Source organism: Osmerus eperlanus, chromosome 18 (assembly GCF_963692335.1).
Source record: "Osmerus eperlanus chromosome 18, fOsmEpe2.1, whole genome shotgun sequence".
Classification (NCBI taxonomy): Eukaryota; Metazoa; Chordata; class Actinopteri; order Osmeriformes; family Osmeridae; genus Osmerus; species Osmerus eperlanus.
In genome coordinates this window covers 3,254,053-3,276,762 of record NC_085035.1, presented here as the reverse complement: position 1 = coordinate 3,276,762, position 22,710 = coordinate 3,254,053, and the positions used below count along the sequence as shown (strand labels likewise).

Sequence of the window (22,710 nt, the reverse complement as noted above, 5' to 3'; positions counted from 1 at the left end):
GACAGAAGGATGAAAAGTTTTTTCAAATCTCATTGAATTGAGGCTTATTGAAAACATTTGCAATCACGCAATGCTACTAGTAGCCTACAGTAAAAGACCATGTTCAATTATGAATGATTATTTGTTAAGTGCATTAACTTTGTGCTGCCTTCGTCCACAGTCGTGGTGCAAAAGGTGGGTCACAATGACCCAAAGGCAGCACAGGGGTTAATACTTCTGTCTAAAACACGAGAAACACGAGGTGTCGAACGTGAATGATAAGTCCAACAACCAAACAACTAAATAAGAAACAACCAAACAAAATGGCAGCACTTACCAACAATGACCCGGGGGACGAGACAGAGAAAGGGCATTGTTCTTTTCATCTGTGTGTGCTGCTGTGGTTAAATAAACTCCAGCTTCATGGCTGCAGCAGTCTGTGTGTGCTGTCTTGGCTCGTGTGCTTTGATCTGCGTCTCGGCACTGCTTGTGGGTGTAGATTTTAAGTGGCTACATGGTTGTGATGCATCGTGACATTGTGAAACCACAAACTCAGATGCAAATTCAGGCAGGTAATCAGGTTCATAGATTGTGGCGAATTTAGTGGGCATCTAATAGGGGCCTGAGGTAGGTAATATGATTGTTTAGTATTGCTTTTAGATACGTGTTATCAATTTCACATCAGTCATCTTATTAAAGCCCCACAGTTTTGATAACTAATGGTAAGCATGAATTGCCAGTCATTAGTAAATTCCAAAGACATGAAAAGTAATTGCACCCACACTATACCCTTCCGGTTTAAGTCGCTTAAATGTACCTGATAAGCCCCATATTCAACAGGCCCTGCTGTACAGGTTTACCATGTCTGGTTTGGATCAGAATTTTCTGAACTTTAAAATGTTATATTACTCAAAGGTCAAAAAGATGGTTAGCTAACTTCTTACTCAGAAGAGACTTTCAACGGTTTTGAATAACAGTATTGAGAACAGAACTACTCATATATACAACTCTGTGACTCAACTGTGACAGAACAAATATAAACGATACAAGGCTACAAAACTTTTCAAGACTTCAAGCTGTTTTTTTCTTGCTTTCAAGGAATCTTCTTAATCATTTATAGAAACCAATAGCATGTAAAAAGCAACAACATGAATAATAAATATTATTTTCTTATGGTGTGTAAGGGAGTTTTAGGAAAATTAGTATTTTTTCATCAAACTTTTAACGTTGTATTTTCATCAATTACTCCAGGAAAGATCACCTCCAAGCTGACAATGACTATGAACATGGAACCATTACTGCCCTTAACTTTCTCTCTCACACACACACATAGACAAACACATGCACATGCATGCCCACATACACTGAACTTCCTTCTGTGCTGAACTGTCACAGTATTGCAAACACAGGAAGAGACATGTTCACACTTGGCTAACATTTCTAAACATGGGCTCTAATGTTGCTGAACAATTGAGTTGTTTTTTTGTTGGATTCTTATCATTGTTTTTCTGTTTTCTACACTTTATGTCCATATGATGTTATAACAGTAAACTCTTCAACTTTGTTTCTACCGTCACTACACCTTTTATCTATTAAAAAATTGTCTTGTTTATGGTTTGCTGCTGGTGAAAGAAACTTGCAGAGAAAAAGAAAACCTTCTTGTCATCTCATATCACCTTCATATCAGTTCCCCAATCAGACCAGAAACTCAGAAGAAGAAACAAAAAGTGTTAGAATGATGACACTAGTGTGGCGGAGCCATCAGCTACCTCTCTCACGCTGGATTCCAGTCAGTTGAATGGAATAGTTCTCAGCATAACAAGGTTTTTTACAGGTACACTCTCATGACATTGATCCCACACCTAGATAACATTCTGAGAACACAGCTTTTTTTACATGTTCTATCTTCCTGTATCATACTCTGCCTCCCAGTTGAACAGAAAGTCTCTCTCTAGTCAAAAAACTGAAGATATAAAACTGTTTTTATCGCATCCACAAAACTTTCAACTGTTGACAGACTTTTTCTACACAGGGCTGATTGCAAAATAGATTAATAGTAAGGCTGATGCACCTAGACAGTAAATAATATAAAACCAAGAGATATATCTGTACTTAAGTAGATACTTACAAAGTCATGCTAAGAAATCAAAAGACATCAGATCTAATATTAAGATAAACACTGATATCTTCTGAAAACAAGGGAACTAATTTCTTCCAGATGTCACCATTTTTACATGACACATAACAATCATAAATTCTCCCAAAACCAAAATACTTTCATTATAATATGTTTTTGGCTCATGTAAGGATGTGGGTGTAAAGATTCAGTAGAAAGATATGCGTTTTTCTCCTACCTGTCTCTTTGATTTGAACTGTTTGATGTAACCCCACATTCAAACCTTGTAACTTTTGATAAGATACCTGTTTAGAATGCTGCATTCTTCATTCTTCTGTGCATTCAAGTTTGTGGATAGTTTTATGTTTGTAACATGTGAGTGCGTACACAGAATGTCAACATGATACTACAATGAATGTTACAATAGGCAAATACAGAAAACAAATATATTTGATTGTATATGGTAAACCATACAATGCTTGTCCCTGTACTTCACATTGGTAGAAGGCTACCCTGTGTTTGTTTTTGAAAAGGGGAAATTTTAGTTGGTGCTCTATACAGTTTGTTTATGGCCGTATAACTGCACTGTAAGACTGTAAGACTGTAAGACACATGCTTAATAAAGCCTGTCTGGTCTTCATCTATGATGTCATTCATAAAGTGATCAAATCTTTTTGTAATAATTGAGGTATATAGTTTGTAATCTACATTGAGTATTGATATAGGTCTGTAACCTGAGCAGGATTCATTGTCATTCCCCTTAGAAATCACAGATAGCACAGCTTCTGTCCAGGATGGAGGTAATTCCCCATTCTCAAGTGTGTGATTGAAAGATGCCTCAAGTACTGGTATAAGTTGTTCATTGAATGCTTTGTACCACTCTGATGGTAGACCATCACTCCCGGGAGATTTATTTGCCTTTAGTCTACTCACTGCTTTTTCTATTTCTGCTCTTGTAATTGGAGAAGTCAAAAGACCATTCTGTTGTTCCCCAATTGCTGGCAAGTCCAGTGTCAGTAGAAATGCCTTAATTTGCTCAATATTAGCCGATGGAGGTTGGCTATAGAGATTCTTATAATAGTTTCTAAAATGAGTTTTAATCTCCTTAGGCTCATAGGTAATTTTATTTGTGGTTACATCCCTTATCTTATGGATCGTCCTATCAGCCTGTTGTTTTTTAAATCTTTTTGCTAGTAATCTAGTGGCCTTAGGCCCCACTTCATAATAAGATTGTTTTAAGAATCTTGTCTTCTTTTCAATTTCTATGTTTAATAGTTTATCTATACTATTCCTAGCTTCTTTAATGGAGGGAAGATGCAAAAGAGTCAAAAGAACGACAAAAGGATGCCTAAAAAGTCAGGAAATGGGAAAGAGGGAGAGGAAGAAATGGCCACGAGTAGGAGTAACGAAGCTAACATTAACAATGTGTTAGAAAGTCTGTCACAACTATCTAAAGAGCTGAAAGATTTCAAACAGGACATGAGAAAGGACCTAAGTGAATTTAAAAGCGATGTCACGAAGTCTATGAAGGATGACCTTGCCGAATTCACATGCTTGCTTTAATGCACACTCAGTTTACACTTAGTCATTTAGCAGACGCTCTTATTCAGAGCAACTTACAGTAAGTACAGGGACATTCCCCCAAGGCAAGTAGGGTGAAGTGCCTTTCCCAAGGAGACAACGTCATTTGTAACAGCCAGGAATCAAACCGGCAACCTTATGATTAATAGCCCGATTTCCTAACCGCTCAGCCATCTGACCCACAGTTGGTCAACAGTGGCCTCTAGTGGACAGTTCTCCTCCTGCTCGAACATCAATACATCTGTAAATTGCAAAGTAAAAAGCAAACCCTATTAAAGTATAAGTGTATAGTATTAAGTGTATAATGGAAACATGTCATATGTAACGTGTTTTTTCAATATCAATAAACATTGATGGGTCGGTTGGACATCCCCAGTACACAAGATCAGAACTATGACACTGCTGTGCAAAAAGGCACATCAGCTTTGGAACTACTGACAATATCCTTTGTGTACTCTATGCGATAAGGGGCTATTTGGCACTGCAACTCAACTAAGATAACAACCTTTCTGGCAGTTTAACAGGCTAACACTTGTGAACTTCAGACTTCAGGCAAACGGATGCTGTTACAACCCTGCCCATAGGTCAGGGTTGTGAGGTAAAACGGATTGAGATGGAGAGAGATGGAGAGAGAGAGAGAGAGAGAGAGATAGAGAGAGAGAGAGAGAGAGAGAGAGAGAGAGAGAGAGAGAGAGAGAGAGAGAGAGAGAGAGAGAGAGAGAGAGAGAGAGAGAGAGAGAGAGAGAGAGAGAGAGAGAAAGAGAGAGAGAGCAGCATGGGTAATGTGATGTATAACTAAGGGATTCAGTTGTGGAGAATCTGTTGAACATTGTTGCGCTACAATGGAGAATACTGTCTTTATCTGGCACTTAGATAAATGTAAAATAAATGGTCTTACGTGGAATTAGGTTGACAAAATATTGAATATACTGGTGAACTGGTGACAAACTGCGGCACTTCTGTAATCGTGCAACCGAATGCCAACCCCTCCAAAATACTGGTAGTATTATGGTTGTATAATCATTATGAGAAATGTTTAGGGTGGAATACTCGGTAATGTTTGTACACAGCAGAGCCAATTATTGCAGCAACAAAGCTCTGTATATCCAAATAGAGTCTCTGCCCTCTTGGAATCAGACGGATGTTACTACAAACACACTCATCGGCAACCTGTTCAACCCATTAGGCATTAGTGGGTGGCTATCAAGCACGTTTGTGTGAAAAAAGCTTTTAGTTGGATGAATATTAATTGACAGCATGTCAGTAAATTGTGCAGAATTTCGTAATCAAAGAAAAGTATCCAACCCTCATGGATTCATAAAAACCTAGACATTTCTACCTCACAGACGTCACTATTCATACTTTTAAAGAATATTCTGATACGATTCTAAATTAATTCATTGGTAGCCGAGGGGGCCGCAAAGAGATTAGGCTACAACTCTCCAATATGATCCATGATGTTGCTATAAAACAACCCCCCTCTTTTACAACAATCGGCCAAATCCTGTTGAGTCCTCGTTTACCTGATCCACAGGTTTCCTAAAGCTACTGCGAAATGGTCCTCTCGCACTGGGAGGAGCTATGCAATGAGTAGAGGGGGTCCATGCAAACACTCGTTACTGGGGCATTACATCCAGCCGGAGATGAACTGCTATCACACCACCGCATTGGAACTTCCACTGCATGGAAGTTTTCAGTGGTGAGTGACTGGCCGCCATTCAAGCAAATGAAAACAACATTATGAATTCGACGGACAGGTGTGCTGGCGGCATCGACATTACCGTAAGGAAACACTAACTAATGCGAGTTGTCTTTATTGACGTCGTGGCTTAATAGGTGTTTGACAATATGGAAGGGCAGCGTTTCCAAAGGTTTGATAGGAGCAGAAGCCAGACGTCCTTTGAAACATTGTCTGAAGGGGAAGGTACAGATGTAGGTTCAGAAGACAACCAAGGTGACACATATTTCAATGAACGCGCTGCGGACTTCGAAACTATGAAAGGAGAAAGAGACGAAAAGGCAGACGGGAAGAGTGTGGCAGACGATGCCGAGGAACCGGCTCATGAAGAAGAGGAAGACGAAGATGAAATGGTAAAGTACTTGAATGGTTGTATGCATGTCCACCGTAGACAGCCAAAGTGCGGGCACGCTGTACAGTTCGCATTTAAATACGTGCATTTATAGTGTGTCGTTGTAACTAGGGTTGCCAACTTTGTCACGATGAAATACGGGACAGAAGATGGCCTGCCGCAGCAGTGCGGGTATGTTTAAAAAAAAAGCCATTTGTCATAATCATAATTTGCGAATTGGCATTTACTTAACGCATACTAATGCGTGTGATGGAGGGCTGTGATTGGATGATGACAAGTTTCGATGATCATTCTCAAGTGTTGTGATCAGCTGCTGTTGCTCTTGTATCAGTCAGTGGTTAGATCAGCGCAGCAGTCAATACACGGGACAGGAAGGTCACGTATAGGGACAAATTCATTAGGCCCAATACAAGGGACGTCTCGGCTAATACGGGACAGTTGGGGATGGTACGGGACCCTACTTGTAACGCACTTCAAACACAGCCACACCACCCATATAGCCTACACCGCTGTACGTCATTACGACATATGAAATCATTGTTTGGGTTTGGACAAAATAAGTAGCCTGGTGGCTTTGGATAGCAGACAAAGTTGTGTGTGTGTGGGTGTGTGTGTTGACAATTAATATTTGCAGGGGCAAGACAGGTTTCTTTCACATTGTTTCTGCTTAGTGTTCCACAATGAACCAGAGACACTTTGAATGTCTTTGTGTAATCCGCAGTGAGAATGAGCTATTGTTTGATCTTTCTTTCCAAGTCACCCTTTGGAGTTGACATGTTTTGGTAGATATATCCAGGCTTTGTGTGGGGGGGGAAGACCACCCTCTGAGACCTAAAACATTGAGGGGTTATTTGAGTATTGCAACTCCTTTTGTTATGAGATGCATCGCTCTAACTCTCAAACTTGTGGTACATGTATTGTTCTGTATTATATTGTCCTTGCACTGGATTAAGTATTAGGCCTAAACATAGCCAACAGCTTTTTTTACAATGAAAAATGAGGCGTGCCAGCTTCAGCAGAAAGTCAAGTTGAATCTAAAAGACAATGGGCTTCCCTTCTTTGAATCGTTCAACTGTTTTCAGTTGGATTGTCTTTCCAGAGCAGGCTGGTTTGACTGGTTCTAATCAGCTCAATTAGGCTAAATCAACCTTGGTCTGAAGTGTCTCACTTGCCTTTAAAACAGTCTGCAACATTACTGGAAGAAGTTTTGGGCTGAGCCATATTGTTTACACCAGGCTAACTGTCGTCTGCATAAATTAGCCGATTGGCTCAATAAAAAAACATTGTTTTCAGGATGAGATCATATACAAAAAACACCCCTAATGATCCATAAGATACAGCTGCATATATCAATGCCAGAATTGTAGCAACAACATTCATTCCTGTACTTTAAGTACATTTACATGTTTTGCTAAGCAAACTTTGGTTAATGTTTGCATTCGTAGGCCACTGTGCTGTTCTCAGATCTGCAGATACGCTGTTATATCCACTCTGGTCTAATAAAACCACCCCAACCAAAGCCAGTGACCATTTCCGGTGGAGCCATGGTGACTGTATGGCTGACCGATGCCCTCTGACCTCTAGGTTTAAGAGCGTTAAAGAAGGAAATGCTTCTGGGAACAGTGGCTTAGCTCTGACATCTCCCGGCTGCCCAGTCTTGCTGTGTTTTTCTCCGCACTGCCGAGTCCAACTCCATCTTAGCTCGACAGCCTCTGTTTACATTTGGCCCATGTAAACCCTACCAGGTCACTCCAGATATGGCTGTGTTTGGCGTAAGGCCTACTTTAAGATTGAAGATGTTAGAAAAGAAGAGACATCCTTCATAGAAAAGGGCAAAGGGAGAGAGGGAGAGAGAGAGGGAAATGTTTGGAGTGTGAAGCTGATGGGTTTTCTCTGCAAGCATAGTTTAAATATCTCACACAGATTGTAGTGGATACATTTTTCATCCGCATAAATAATGTTACCGGATTCAAGCTCTGTATTCCAGCACATTTCTATTGAATGCTGAATAGACAAATGCCTGAAAACGGAACTGTTGTGCTTTAACGCTGTATATCTTATACATGGTGTTTATTCTGCATGATTATCAGGGCTGCAGTGTTCGTTATGCAGAGTAGCAGATTGTTTTGTTGTCTCTTTCTCACTCTATTATGATTTCCCTTGAGCAGCTAGAAAATGAACAGCATATTTAACTTCATTTTTTTTTTAACCTCTTTGGCAGTCCAGTCACATTTTGTTATTTTCTTTTCATTTTGGGAACGACTTTATTGTGAAGGGTACTCCCTAATTTCTACCTTTTTTATTTCCAGTCATGAGCACAATTTTGATCTCACTGCGATGGTTAAGGGATAAACATGGTGTTGTTAGTGGATGGGTAACAGAGTCCATTATTGTAAACCATGCTAAGGTTTTTTGAAAGTAGACAAATTAACATTAATAGTCTGAGTAAAAGTAATGGTAATGTGTCGTCAATGAAAGTAAAAGGAGCCCATCATATTCCTACTATCTTGCTCTCACTCTCTCTCTCCCCTCAAGTCCTAGCATGACCATTGGCTGTCCAGAAAGGTTAATTCACCTGTGGTAAGTCGAAAACCATGGCAAAAGACCAACAGCCGAGGTAGCTGGGTTCGTTTTTCAGACGGTCAATGACGACGTTTGACACGGCGTTGTTACGCCCCTCAGGAACGCTCTCATTCATTGGAGCGGGCTGTCCGGCTCACAAAAGAGATGTCCAGTGTCAGTGAATGGCTTAGTGGCTAAGAGGATTAACTTTCAATCTGTTTAAGACTCCTCTTACTCCTGTGGTGGATGGTGTCATCACAGGATGTACCTTGGATTTTGCCGGTATATATCGCCCTGTTCTGGCTTCACTGTCTACACACAGTCAGCTGTTATCAAGGTGTAGGAGGAGTACAAATTGAGTTTTGGCATTTAAACACGATGGCCTTAAGGCGGAATTTAACTTATGGTGAATGTTCTTCTTCTGAGGGGCACAAGGTACGTCTTGATACTCGCGGGTATCTCATATTTTGTTGGCAGTAGCTCTTTGAAATTCTGCACCTGCCCTCTGAAAAGCAATCTGTTGTACCAAGATTCCCTTTCGTTGGATTGATTTGGGCATTATTATGTAATGACAGACTGCAGATCGATTTAGAATTGCCTTGAAATAAACTAACTCTTAAAAAAAATAAAATAATAATGTTGACAGTGTAGAGAACATGAGATTTGTTATTGTTTTATAATTGGATTGATGGGAAGGAAAAATACCCAAAATTGTAAAAAGTCCTACATGTAGCTTATGTTTACAGTCATATGAAGAAAGGCCAGCTCTTAGGTTAATTAAACCTGTGTTGCTGCACCTAATAACCACATAATGCGTAGAGCTCATTGGTGATGTATGATTAGGTCTGTGGTTTGGGTGAAGTGCTCTGTTTTGTGTTTGTTGCTGTTTTGGTTGGTAGTGTAGTTGTCTGTCTGTCTGTCTTTCTGTCTGCCGATTGATGTATTGGAACACAATGGAGTCCAAAAGGACAAATACTCTAAAATAATCTCTTGCTCTAGCTTCATCACTCTTTCTCCCTGAATTTCTCTCTCCAGTGCTATATGTTTCCATTCATAATTCAATGATGAAGGGTGATGAATGGTGAATCAAATATGTCTTTATCCCTCACACTCCTGATCCATTCCATGAAAGATCTTTGCCCTGGGCATGTCTGAACTCCTACATTTTGCTTCATGCTAAAGTGATGTCACCAAGAATAGAACTGCATGCCGGTGGCAATCACCACTTCAACTTCACCACAACAGAGGACATGTTTCATACCAAACACGGTTAATAATATATTCTCCTGAGGCAAAACAACGTTGAGCACGGAAGGGCAAGGCACGAGAAAGCTTTTAATCACATCTAGCTAGCAGTTAAGGATGTTTGTTTTGCCTGTAGAACTATCAGTCATATGACTCATTTTGTTTTGAAGTAACATTTACATTTCATTAATTTTTTATCCAAAGCGACGTACAAATAGTGCTTATAGAAGGTACACCGGAAGATTAAGAATCACAAGTGCTTAGTTCTAGATTGTTTCTGTGGTCAAGGAACAGTCTGTTTACTAGCCACTTCGCAAAATAACCACGTCTCAGCTAACAGGCACAGTAAACAAAAATAACATTTTCTACAGTGCAACAATAACATCTTGATTACAGCAGCTAGCTGTATTGAGATGTATGGTGAACCAAAAATAATACTTCAGTGCAATAATAATTTGTCAACACCTCAGCTACAGTCTTACAATGACATCTCAATTACAGTTGCATCTAGTACCTTTTACAGAATGACTGCTACTTTAATTGCTGAGGCAACTGTATCACATAGCCCACAATCAACAAGGCAGCCAGTTTATAAAGAACTACTTATTAATAAGTAGGTATTTACTTCAATTAATTGTAACTGAACTCCCATCAAGATGTTGAGGTGATCCAGCAGGATAAGGTATGAGTTAATATGCCTGGATTATCAAAGATTGACACAGAGATTAGGACCTGAGGAAAAATTGCCATGCTGGCAGACACATGGCCTTGTTGTCCCAGGAAACGTGTCCTGGTTTCACTAATGTCCCTATATAGGTCTACATACAGGCCACGGGGATCTGCTCAGACTATGCCATGAAGCTTTACCTTTTCCTGTCATGTTTAGTCACCACTCAAAACCCTAACCCAAACGCCACCTCCTATTCTTCCTCCCAGTAATAACATGGCCCAACTGTTTTTAACTACATTGGTGTAGATACTCACTCATTCAGTTTAGCAATGTAATTAACCTATTCTTGATACAGACGACAAGCATTGCAGCTTAACAGAAAGGAGGGTGTCGAGCTGTTTTAATATGCCATGATTGAGGAAAGTTAGATACTGTATATAGAAAGTTCAGAATTTTCCAGTACTGGATCTCCACAGGAAATGGGGCACAGTGAGGATGTAAGGGTTTATCGGCCTGTTAAGAGATCCTACTGGGGAGGGAATGTTCACTGTCAGTGTGGGAGGACCAGGGGGTCCACTGGGTCATGGAGAGTCACTTGGGGATTCAGATTGCAAAGGGACATTGGATCTGGACGAATGGTAACTGCAGTGTGCTGCTCGCTCTCACTCTCTCTCTCTCTCTCTCTCTCTCTCTCTCTCTCTCACTCTCTCACTCTCTCACTCTCTCACTCTCTTTCTCTTGTTCTCTGTAAACATTGTTGACCTCCCTGGGTCTGAAAGGGAATCGGGCTGGGACCATCTGGGGGAGGGGAGAGTTGAGGAAGACACAGATGTTGGGCGTCAAGGTCGGGAGGGTTAGGGTGTTGTTCTGTGGGGAACCCTGAGAAAGACTGGCTTGGGAATCCCAAAAGTGTTTTTAGCAGGGTCATTAAGTGCAGCGAGCAAAGACATGCGTTGAGCCGAGACTGTGGTTAAAAATGAGTGGCTGTAACCGACATGCCTGAAATTGAGGAAAGTTTGTTTTATGTTTTTTAATTGTAGGACTAGATAATGCTCTGGTTCATGGTGTACTTTCTGTTAACCCTTCACGCTTTGAAGTTTGGTCCTGTGAAAGTATGTATCCACTACCCAGTGTGTATTTTTTTGTAACGTTTGCTGTTGAAGGGACTCACTTGGAAGTTATGTAGGCCTATGTACAAACCCACCTGTAGCCTAGGCTAAAGTATTACGTTTTTACAGCTTTTTTGTCATTTCACTTGGCTGTAGTCCTTGAGAAGTTCTGAAGAAGGGGTCGTCTCAGATTGCAGTGTGACGCCGGGGTCAACAGCCCTTGGCCCTGGTTCTAACTCTCCCACAGTGACATCACACAAGATGGAAGTTCAAGATCTAAAGTTCACTGAGCCCATGTCCAAAATCTGATGTTTGGCTCGTGTTTTTAGGTGTGCTATTTCTGTTTCACCATCTTGCTCTCAGTCCAAGTCAAAACATATTAATCTGTACAGTTGTGGGTTGATCAATTGAATATGCTTTTGTACGGTATCTCCCTCTCCTCTCTTTTCCTCTCTCCCAGTGGAGGCAGTGTGTTATTTAAGTCGTTAGTCTTCCTAACTTCACAAAGAATTTCTAAAGAAGCAGCCAAGTGATGTCGGTTTCCTTGGTTACGGATGGTTTAGGACTTGGTTTGGTGTCAGGTTTGTTTTCAGGTTGTTTATGGGACTAAATAACGTTGACATCATCTTGAAAATGCCCCAGTGAAGGGGGGAGGATAAGTAATGTCTCTCTTCAAGCAGGCACAATGACACTTTCTGCCCAGTGAACTCGAAACTCTTATCATGCTCTAACTGATAACGTCAGTTATCAAATCACTTCATCGCCGTTGGTTTTTGCACTTCTACAGCGATGCAGCTCGTCCTTACTCCGTGGGATTCTCACGCGCGCAGGGACAAATCAATGCAACTGCTGACTTAAGCAGATGCTTTGAAATGGCGAGCATAAGAATGCGTTTCCTGTTGTTCGGGGCTCGATACGCAGTTTGGGATTGGAGCCAGGGCTGTTTGCTGGGAGCAGAGCCGAGCAGACTCGAGCCAGGGTGGTGGAAGCTTGTGTTACTGCTGCCATGGCAGGCTGAATCTATTCCCAGACTGGAGCGCAAGTCGCCTGAACTGTGGCACATACGTGTCAGTGCATCTGTTTTTTTTTCTCCCCCATACGTGTTTTTTTTTTTATTTCTATGTTTTCTAGTATGCTTTCTTGCAAGTTTGTTCCTAAGCACCAGGTGTGAATCTACTTTGTTTGGGAAGATGCATGTCAGTGTTTTGTGTCCGCGTTCCCCAGTATCAGGTGATGGTTTGCCCGGCCGGGGGGGAATGTGAGAAGGGGACAGTGATGTCCTGAAGTGGACACCACGGAGTCACGGAAATGGCGGTGCTGATCGAGGGCTCGGCTTACAGGAGACGACATGAGATGGAATGATTTGTGGCAGGGCAGGGCGCACTGAGGTTAACAGGTCCACACAGTGGAAAGAATCTACAGGACTACACATACACAACCCCCCCCCCCTCTCCTTGTGCCCAGGGCTTCTCTTGCTGTGATGGTATGCAACACACTTCTAACATGTTTTCTGCGGGTGGCAGTTAAACGGCAGTGGTTCAGAATTGTCCCTGTTTTGCGTTTTCTTTTTTTTTTCTTCGGGCAAAACCGTTTACCCTTTTGCACAGATTTCTGGGAGTATTTTGCGCTTGTGTTAAGTTGGGGGGGGGGGGGGGGGGGTTGTTAGGGTATTCTGGCACTGTTATCCTCTGTGTTGGGAAGTGAAGTAAAGGGAGTGTCTTCTTGGCTATAGAAATATGTCCTCTTTGGTCTGAGCTATTGTGTGGATAGGGGGGCAGCCACCCTGACAGGGGGAAACCTAGCCAGTGGGTGCCTGGCTGAAACCACTCCCACTGCCTCTCGTCAGTTTTATTACACTTCCTGACTGACATTTCTCTAGTCCCAGGTCGCTCTGCGCTCTACTCGGGGTCAGCTGTGTGTGTCATGTGAGATCGACTTATGACCTCAAACAGGTATTATTAAATGGGTCTCGTTTTGTTATTTAATGAGCCTTGCATTTTATGAACGCCTTGTGCATTTACTGTCAGGATTGTGTGTTCCTGAATGTCTCTTGATCGATTCAAAACAGTGGAACGGACTATAGTGATTTTCTATCCGCTGACGTGTGTGCATGTTGGGACATAATTGTGCTTAAAAGCCTGAAGCTGGCAGTGTGATGATTAGACGGGATTTGATTACTTTCAACTCAGTCCAACCACCCTATGGCAGTTACATAACAGGCATATGTGAATTAGACCAGGGGCACACAGGTAATGGAGGGCCTCTTCTTCTTCTCTTGTCCCTGGGTGTGCATCCACCGTGTCTTAGCAACCAGGAAAGGGACTACAAACAATTCATTCCCACTTGGAACAGGCTCCCTTTTATCTCGCCTTCTGTTTTCCGTGAACTAACAAACATCATCTCTGCATGCATCGGCACATAAACACTAGAAAGAAGAGGAAGGCTGCTCCCCAGGAGAATATGGAAAATGTCAAGTTGTGGAGGCACCCCACTGTCTGGCCTTTTTGTATCAGACCCTGAGATTTGAATATGTTCCCATGAGGAGATGATGCGCTTCACGTTGATGCGGCACAGCAGTCGGAACTTGTACTCTAGCAGGGAAGAGCGGTGGGATGATATGGAAGAAAAGGTTGTGGAGTCTGGTAGGGAACCCGGATCTAGACCGGCGATGCAATATGTGGAAAAAGAGACGGTAACAATAATGGTATGTTGTTCGTTTGCATCTGGTTGTGAATTCTGTTTTGATTTGACAGCTTCTCTCTCTCTCAATAGACATGTAGTACAGGACAGCCGGTTGGTTCTCCGTGCTGCAGTCGCGAACTCTCAAAAGCAATTACTCTCCACTCTAGACCAGATAAGTTCAAGGTAGTCTTTCTGTTCTGGGAATTTTCCCTTGAACACAAGCCTGGTTATTTCCATTCGTATCTAGCCTACAGAATGTCTTGATGTTGTGCCTGTATTTGTCAACGGATATCCATTAGCCTGTATCTGAGTGCTGTGTCTGGGGTGTAGCTGTGTACTAGCCTGTCTGAGTGCTGTGTCTGGGGTGTAGCTGTGTACTAGCCTGTCTGAGTGCTGTGTCTGGGGTGTAGCTGTGTACTAGCCTGTCTGAGTGCTGTGTCTGGGGTGTAGCTGTGTACTAGCCTGTCTGAGTGCTGTGTCTGGGGTGTAGCTGTGTACTAGCCTGTCTGAGTGCTGTGTCTGGGGTGTAGCTGTGTACTAGCCTGTATCTGAGTGCTGTGTCTGGGGTGTAGCTGTGTACTAGCCTGTATCTGAGTGCTGTGTGTACAGTCCCTGGGCTCAGGTGGTCGAGGTCGACTGCCCGAGCAGGAGGAATGGATGTGCTGTGTCTGCTCTGCCATCCTCTGGATGTGCTGTGTCTGCTCTGCCTTCCTCTGGATGTGCTGTGTCTGCTCTGCCATCCTCTGGATGTGCTGTGTCTGCTCTGCCATCCTCTGGATGTGCTGTGTCTGCTCTGCCTTCCTCTGGATGTGCTGTGTCTGCTCTGCCTTCCTCTGGATGTGCTGTGTCTGCTCTGCTGTTTACTCCCATGCTCCCCTGCTAGTCTCTCACTCTCACTCACTCACTCTCTCATATATACTCTCTCTCACTCTCTCTCTCTCATATACTCTCTCTCTCACACTCTCTCTCTCATATATACTCTCTCTCACTCTCTCTCTCTCATATACTCTCTCTCTCACACTCTCTCTCTCATATATATACTCTCTCTCTCTCTCTCTCTCTCTCTCTCTCTCTCTCTCTCTCTCTCACTCACTCACTCACTCACTCACTCACTCACTCACTCACTCACTCACTCACTCACTCACACTCTCTCTCTCATATATATATACTCTCTCTCATATATATATATACTCTCTCTCTCATATATATATACTCTCTCTCTCATATATATATATACTCTCTCTCTCATATATATATATATATATATATACTCTCTCTCTCATATATACTCTCTCACACTCTACTTCTGCACTGTAATTCTAATGATGTCTACCTATTGGTCTTTACGAACATTGTTAATGGGTGCAGTCTGCACCCTGTGTTGGCGATGTGATCATTGGCGATGTGATCATTGGCGATGTGATCATTGGCGATGTGATCATTGTCTCGCTCCATTTATTATTGTGGGTTTAAGGTGACTTTATCGCCGAGTCTGTAAACAGATCTCATCCGTGTTATGAAGTTCATCAACTTGTGTCACGGAGTTGACCAACTTTCACCCAGTCTACCCATCAAAGGAGCAGTGTGTTGCTTGTTTTGACAACAAAAGACTGTTGATGCTGTCCAGCGAGCATGGGGGAGGAGAGCGATGGAGGGGGAAACGGAGGGAGCGGTGATGCAAGCGTTCAGAAACAGGCGTGAAGGAATGGGAGGTCAGAGGTCACCGCTGACCACCCGTTGGCACGTCCGAACACCCGCCGTGCCGACGAGCCTCGTCTGAAAGCACCACAGACTGGGTCGGAAGATTCGTTGACTCGGATCACTCTGCTCCTGACAGCCTAGCCTGGCCTTTCTGTCTCACTGGCTTGCGGGAAAGGAAACGGGAGGAAAATGCCCTCGGTTAAAATGACAGCGTGAGCCTGACAGACCATCTTACAAGTAGCCCGACTTCACAGAGCTGTCTGGGAGGAGACAGCCAGTCAGGGAGACAGGTAGACAGTCAGGGAGACAGGTAGACAGTCAGGGAGACAGGTAGACAGTCAGGGAGACAGGTAGACAGTCAGGGAGACAGGTAGACAGTCAGGGAGACAGGTAGACAGTCAGGGAGACAGGTAGACAGTCAGGGAGACAGGTAGACAGTCAGGGAGACAGGTAGACTAATGGAGACAGGGAGACAGTCAGGGAGACAGGTAGACTAATGGAGACAGGTAGACAGTCAGGGAGACAGGTAGACAGTCAGGGAGACAGGTAGACAGTCAGGGAGACAGACAGACCGTCAGCGTCGCCTGGGGCCTGATGGGGTTTCACACTGATTGTTTGGAGAGCAATATAGTTAAGCCTCTTACTGAGGTCATTGTAGAGTTATATTATCTCTTGCTTCTACTAAATCACGTAACAACCTCACCCTCTTCTACACACACACACACACCCTCCAACCATGACCTCATTCATACTAGTTGAATAAAGTCCAGCATAGCTTGAAGGCTTATCTTGTTTTCAGTTCACTACATGTGGTTAATGATCAACGCATTCGAAGAGGGAAACTGGACCTTTCTCCCAATTGATGACCTTGTGTTATGACATCCAAATAAGATTTACTGTGTGTACCATTCCAGCCTGGTTGGATCACGTTCCTGGAATCAAATCTGCTGTCATAGGGGAGTGCACGGCAAAAGATGAAAATCAAAGTCAGGTGGCTGAGCGGTTAGAGAATCGGGCTAGTAACCAGAAGGTCGCTGGTTCGATTCCCGGCCATGCCACATGACGTTGTGTCCTTGGGCAAGGCACTTCAGAGCGACTTACAGTAAGTACAGGGACATTCCCCCGAGGCAAGTAGGGTGAAGTGCCTTGCCCAAGGACACAACGTCATTCGGCACAGCCGAGAATCAAACCGGCAACCTTCTGATTACTAGCCCAATTCCCTAACCGCTCAGCCACCTGACTCCCGGCTTTGGTGTAATCCCTTACCCCAGCCGATTCACACAGATGGATGGCCATAGTTCTGTCTAGGCAGCACGGCGTTATGTAATTTAAAAAAAACATAGTTAATTGCGGCATGTTGGCTCCGGTAGAAACGTCAACTCCTATATGACTGTGTTTTCTGCACTCTCGAGTTATTTGAGGGAATGAACACAATCATCTACCATCACTCTGTCTGTGTCTGGGTTTGTGTGGACAGGAAATTATACCTGCCAGTCATAGAATTTCAACACTATTAATACAAAATTACTTGTGAGGTGAAGATTGGCGGGGCTCTAAATCCTTAATAGGTGACTGCCTTTGAGTTTGACAGGCTGAACCAAGTCCTCACATTTTTGCTTTATTTATTTTGTTAACATTTGGCAGCAGTTCAGCTTGTACTTTTTTAAATCCTGAAATAACTGTGTGCCAGCCTCAGGCACAGGGCCGAACAGCCCAGTGCTCCGAGGAGTAGGTTGAAATGCTGCTTGACTGACTAGGGCCTAGGCAAACCTTTTTAGAGCCTTTGAACCTTTTGGAGCGTTGATCTGAAGCATCAGTTATAATGAACTCCTTGCGGCCCTGATCTTTCATGATCGACTTGGTTCGGCGTTGCGTTGCTAACGTGGCGGTGGGAGTCAAGTGAAGCAGGGTTGTGAAGCGTCCTGTTGCCGAGGGAACGACGAGGATCCAGATGTTGCCTAATGTCTCTTGATCGTGATGACACGGAGTCTGTGGATGCAATGGGAAATGGAGTAATAGGGTTTGGCTTTTGTCAACTAGTGAGGGAAGGGGTGTTGAAACCATAGTCAGCTGATATCCAGGGGAAGTATAAAGATGTGTGTGTGGGGGGGGTGGGGGTAGTTGGTGTGTGGAGATGTTTGTGTGTGTGTGTGTGTAGGGGGGAGGGGGGTCAGGAATGGAAACAAGCTCATGGTAAAACACTCCCTCTCACAACACCAGCAGGAGTCTTGTGTTCCTAGTAGACTCACACTACATAGTTACTGCTGCCACTACAACACAGACTTGGCTCTGCAGGGTGGCTGTTGTGGCCTGACCTCAAACCAATGACTGTTGACGAGATCATCGACATGCAGTATATTGACAACTGTTCAGATACGTTACCCTCCTCCCTCCTACTCAAAGTGTATTCCCTGTAAGTATAAATGCCACACATTTGCATTGCAGGTAAGTGCAACTCCTTTGCATACACCCTGGTAGACAATAAATACAGGTTGTTTGTGTGGCTAACAGGCACCCTCAGTTACCCTGGCGCGTGTTGCACCGTGACCTGATCCAGAGTGTTAACCTGACCTGCACCTTTTCCTCTCCTCTCCTCTCTCAGTTGGACAACATCCTGTACCCTCCTTCCCTACCCTTCCGCAAATCCAGCAACCCGGAGTTGACCCACTGCTCAGGCCTGGCGCTGAAGTTCAAGAGGCAGCTGAGCGACGACGGCAAGAACCTGCGCCGGGGAAGCCTAGGGGGAGCTCTCACAGGTACACCCTGGGATGGGACTGGTGGGGCCAGCTTAGCCCGGGGGTAGGATGTTCTGGTTTTGTGCGCAGGATATACAGTACTGTGCAAAAGTCTCAGACTATGAATAACCATTTTTTTCCAGAAAGTTCAACGAAAATGGTTTAAGAAATTATGGAATGGAAAAGACTAAACAAAAACAAAAAAAAATCACAACGGTGCCTCACAAATACAGAAGACGACAACAAAAACGAGACAATATTCTATACACTAGTTTATTCATAGTTTGGTCAACAGGCTTTTCAGACAGGGCTAGGGTTGGTTTTATTCATGAAGTCCTTGAGCAACTCCTGTTTTTTCATCGTACACAGGATCAGCGTGTTGCTTGGCTGAGGGCCGTGAGGGGTGGGGTGGGGTGGATCTGGGATTCGGGGTGCTAAGTAGCAATTTCCTCTTGGCTGGCGTGTGATGAGCGGCCGTTTAGGACACCCCCCAACACACACACACACACACCATCCTCACCGGGAGGAAGGAAGGATCTCCTTCTTCATGTCTCTCTCATCCTGTTTTCCCTGCCATCCTCTGTGGTTTGGGGGTAAACCGCAGGATGTGCCCCTGACGCCGTGCCGAGGCTCCCATTGACTCCCATTCAAAATGGACTTAGGTTTTGGAGGCTAAAGTGCCTGTGATGCAGTGCCCCTGGGCATCCTCCCATTGACTCCCACTCAAAATGGACTTAGGTTTTGGAGGCTAAAGTGCCTGTGATGCAGTGCCCCTGGGCATCCTCCCATTGACTCCGTGGGTCGTTTGTTCAGCAGATGGGCAACAGCTTGCCGTGAGAAGAGCTGAGATTTGTGGTCCCGGTCGGTGAATGGCACGTTTAATAGACACTCGGTTAGCTCAGTGTTTACGCAAGCATTATACATGAATGAAGGCACACACACACACACTTCCCTTTGAAATGTTTGAGGAAGGCCAGTTTTCTGCAGTGCCATGGGAGCCCATGCTTGAGTAATACCACAGTGGTTAGTGGCTTTTAACATTCAGCCTTTCACCATGGTAACAGGTGCCCCAGCCCCTGACACAGACTGTAGGAACATGCACAGGGATCACAAACCAGATGCCAGACTGACGCGATCAGGTTGCAGATCAAAACGTCAAGACTGTTTTCTCACAAGTGCAGGATTTCCGTCTCACGCGTGCACGATGACTTGGGATGCCTCTCATCTGCACCATGGTGCAGAAAGAGCTCGAGACTCGTCGCCGGGGGTTTTTAATTCGATTGGCACTTTCGATTTCACGTCGGAGTTGAAGCCTGTTGTTTCTTCCTCCTTCTCAACCCGTCAGTTGTTCTGTTTATCGCCGGCGCCGGCGCTCATCCATTCATTCATGAGCCATCGCTCCTCTCAAGCCCTCTGCCGTGCGCACGCTCTCAGAGAGTAACAAGACCCGACTGAAATAATGAGACAAATTTGCTTTCTTCGACCACATATTGCAAACGCCCGAATTAGACGATGCGTTTCAGTGGAAGTGGATTTGCGCTCGCTTGTTAGAGCGTGTACGTGGTGTTTGCCAGGCATAACAAATTAAAACAGACTCCTCACTTAACTGCACCGCGAGTGCACCCAAAGCTTCGTGCAGATGATCTATTTGTTGATTTAGATTTCACTTTTTGCCCACAAGTCTGTATCCTGGGCCGTTTAAGGTGAAGCCTGTTGACTCCACATGTCCCGCCTCCTCTTATGAATGGTTCATGTGTGCCTTGTTTCCTTGTTTCGATTCTTCTGTCTTTCACTACCACTCCCTCTTTTTCCCCTCGTCTGTCCCCAGTCTCTGTCTCTCTCTCTCTCTCTCTCTCTCTCTCTCTCTCTCTCTCTCTCTCTCTCTCTCTCTCTCTCTCTCTCTCTCTCTCTCTCTCTCTCTCGTTTGTCTTGTATCTCTCGCTCTCTCGTCGCCGACACTTCACCCTCCGTGTTAGCCCTCACCTCTTGGCAGCTGTTGAGAGGGTTTCCTTCAACAGGAAACGGAGAGAATCACGTGTATGTCAAGTACATGAGAGGGCTGAAGAAAGAGATGGTGACTCTTCTGAGAGAGATTTTTTTTCTAATTTCGGCCACAAGCTGGCACACGACCAGCCAAGAGGGTAGTCTGCCAGCATCCTGTGCTTCCGTTTTTAGACTCAAAGCAATACAGGGGTGTCAATTAGAAGGGGCTTGGTGTTAAATGAGTGACCTGACACCTGTATACCTACTGCCATCTAGCTACAGTCGCTGAGAGATACAGATTTAAGGCACAAAAAAGACCAAATATATTAATATTCATGATACCATACTTTAACATAGGTGTTACACTTCTTTGATTTCCTTCAAGGAAGTGCGAGGAAAATGTATATATTTTTCACTCAACCTCCTCTTTAGCCGTAATGACTCGTATCATGTTTTGAATGGCTCTAATCTCCTTAATGGATTGCTTTGAAGGATGTGTTGCGTAAACCCCTCGTAGCCAACTCGGTCTTAGCGGCATCAGCTCTGTCTAAGAAAAGAAGCCGGGCGGGATCACCTGCCCCTGGGAACCCTGCGGGATCAGAACGACCTCACCCGACCCCCGTTTACATGAACGCAACCTGTTTACAACCTGTTCTTAAAATGGATTTGACAGTCACGCTTGTCCGGTGTCATGTTCGATCTGGTGTAACGGGAGGCTTGTGTTGTCTCTCCCAGGGAAGTACCTGCTCCCCTACGCCTCCGCCCTGCAGTCGTGGACCCCCCCCTCCGAGACCTCCAACCTGGTGCGCATGCGCTCCCACACCCTGGGGTCCTCCGCCCCCTCCCTCACATCCAGCCTGGTAAGTAGGCCGCCTGCCTCTCCCTAAACTACCGTACCCTACATGGCTTCCTCAGGGGGCGTGTCCCCACAACCATGTGGAAGGTCACAATGCCTGACCCTGTATGTTCACTCCCCTCTGTGGGCGTATGGGAAGCCCTTTGTGACCCTGCTTGTATTAAGGGCTATACAAATCAAATTAGATTAGAATGCATCAATGCCGTTGGTTAAGAACAACAAAGGGAGTTGGATATGTACACGCCAGACGCACACGCTTTTGACCCACTCGTCTGAGCTCTTTCTTACTGTCGGGTTGTCGACAGAGGCTAATCTCCGGGATCAAATCAACCTGGGTGTAGCCCTTTTAACCAGCAGTGTCACAGAGGGCTTCACATACGCCCGCAGGACTGCCACCCAAGGCTGCTCTCCGAACGGACGGATCGGGATGATGTCACCTCTTGGATCCCTGGTGTCCTACAGTGACCGTGAGCGCGACACGACCTCACGAGACCGACCTCACCCATCTGTCCTCCCGAGATAGCGCGGCTGATTATCGTCTCGCCTTCGATTGACTGACGATATCATCTCCCTCTTCAACCCAGTGAGATGTGATTAAAGTCAGAGCCAATCCCGCTAAGTCTAGCAACGAGTCACTCGAGTCTCCACGTTTGATCTGTATGTCTTCACCCGGGCGGTTGAGGCAGAGGAGGAAAAAAAAAGGCTGTTCGTTCTGTCATGTACTGAAAACACCTTTGACCCGGGTGGGTGGGTGACAGGAACCATGGGTCTCCTCCAGTGCCAGATTAAATATCTGAATATTCAAACCATATTCTCATAACCATGGTTACCGTGTTTAAACTCAACAGTGTTTGCTGTCAGAATGTCGTCTCAGTTGACAGTTGCTGCCACTGAGGTTTATTTGGATTACGACGTAGGCCTCGTCTGTTGGTTTGCTGCACTGACCTCTCTAAAAGGTTTTGCTTTGTTACCAATCCCTGATCTGTGCCTGTAAGCCTAACAACAAGAGCAGATTCATATCAAAACATCGACTTATTAAATGTTTGTACACTGGAGGGCGCTAGTGCGTTTAGTCTGGTTTGAAATGGAGGCGCATTGTTTTAAGCATAAATAAACAAATGTTTCGCTATAGCTCTGTAACCTGTTTTGATCCATCTGTTATCCATAACATATTTAAATAGAGTAGAGTTGACCCTTGTTCCAAAATACAGTCAAAAGCTTCAACTTCAAGTTCGTCATTGTAACTCTTCATGAATAAAGGGGGTCAGGTGGCTGAGCGGTTAGGGAATCGGGCTAGTAATCTGAAGGTTGCCAGTTCGATTCCCGGCTGTGCAAAATGACGTTGTGTCCTTGGGCAAGGCACTTCACCCTACTTGCCTCGGGGGGGAATGTCCCTGTACT

General features: G+C 44.5%; 1 protein-coding gene across 1 annotated transcript in view; it reads left to right on the top strand.

Annotated features, from left to right (window-relative positions):
- Nucleotides 1-5,292: 5,292 nt before the first annotated feature.
- The window catches only part of mast4 (microtubule associated serine/threonine kinase family member 4), a 74,392-nt gene continuing 56,974 nt past the window's right edge, over nucleotides 5,293-22,710 (top strand). The window contains 3 exon segments of the mRNA XM_062484816.1: nucleotides 5,293-5,767; nucleotides 18,338-18,491; nucleotides 21,189-21,313. Coding sequence (XP_062340800.1) covers nucleotides 5,525-5,767; nucleotides 18,338-18,491; nucleotides 21,189-21,313 — 522 coding nt within the window. The 5' untranslated portion in view covers nucleotides 5,293-5,524.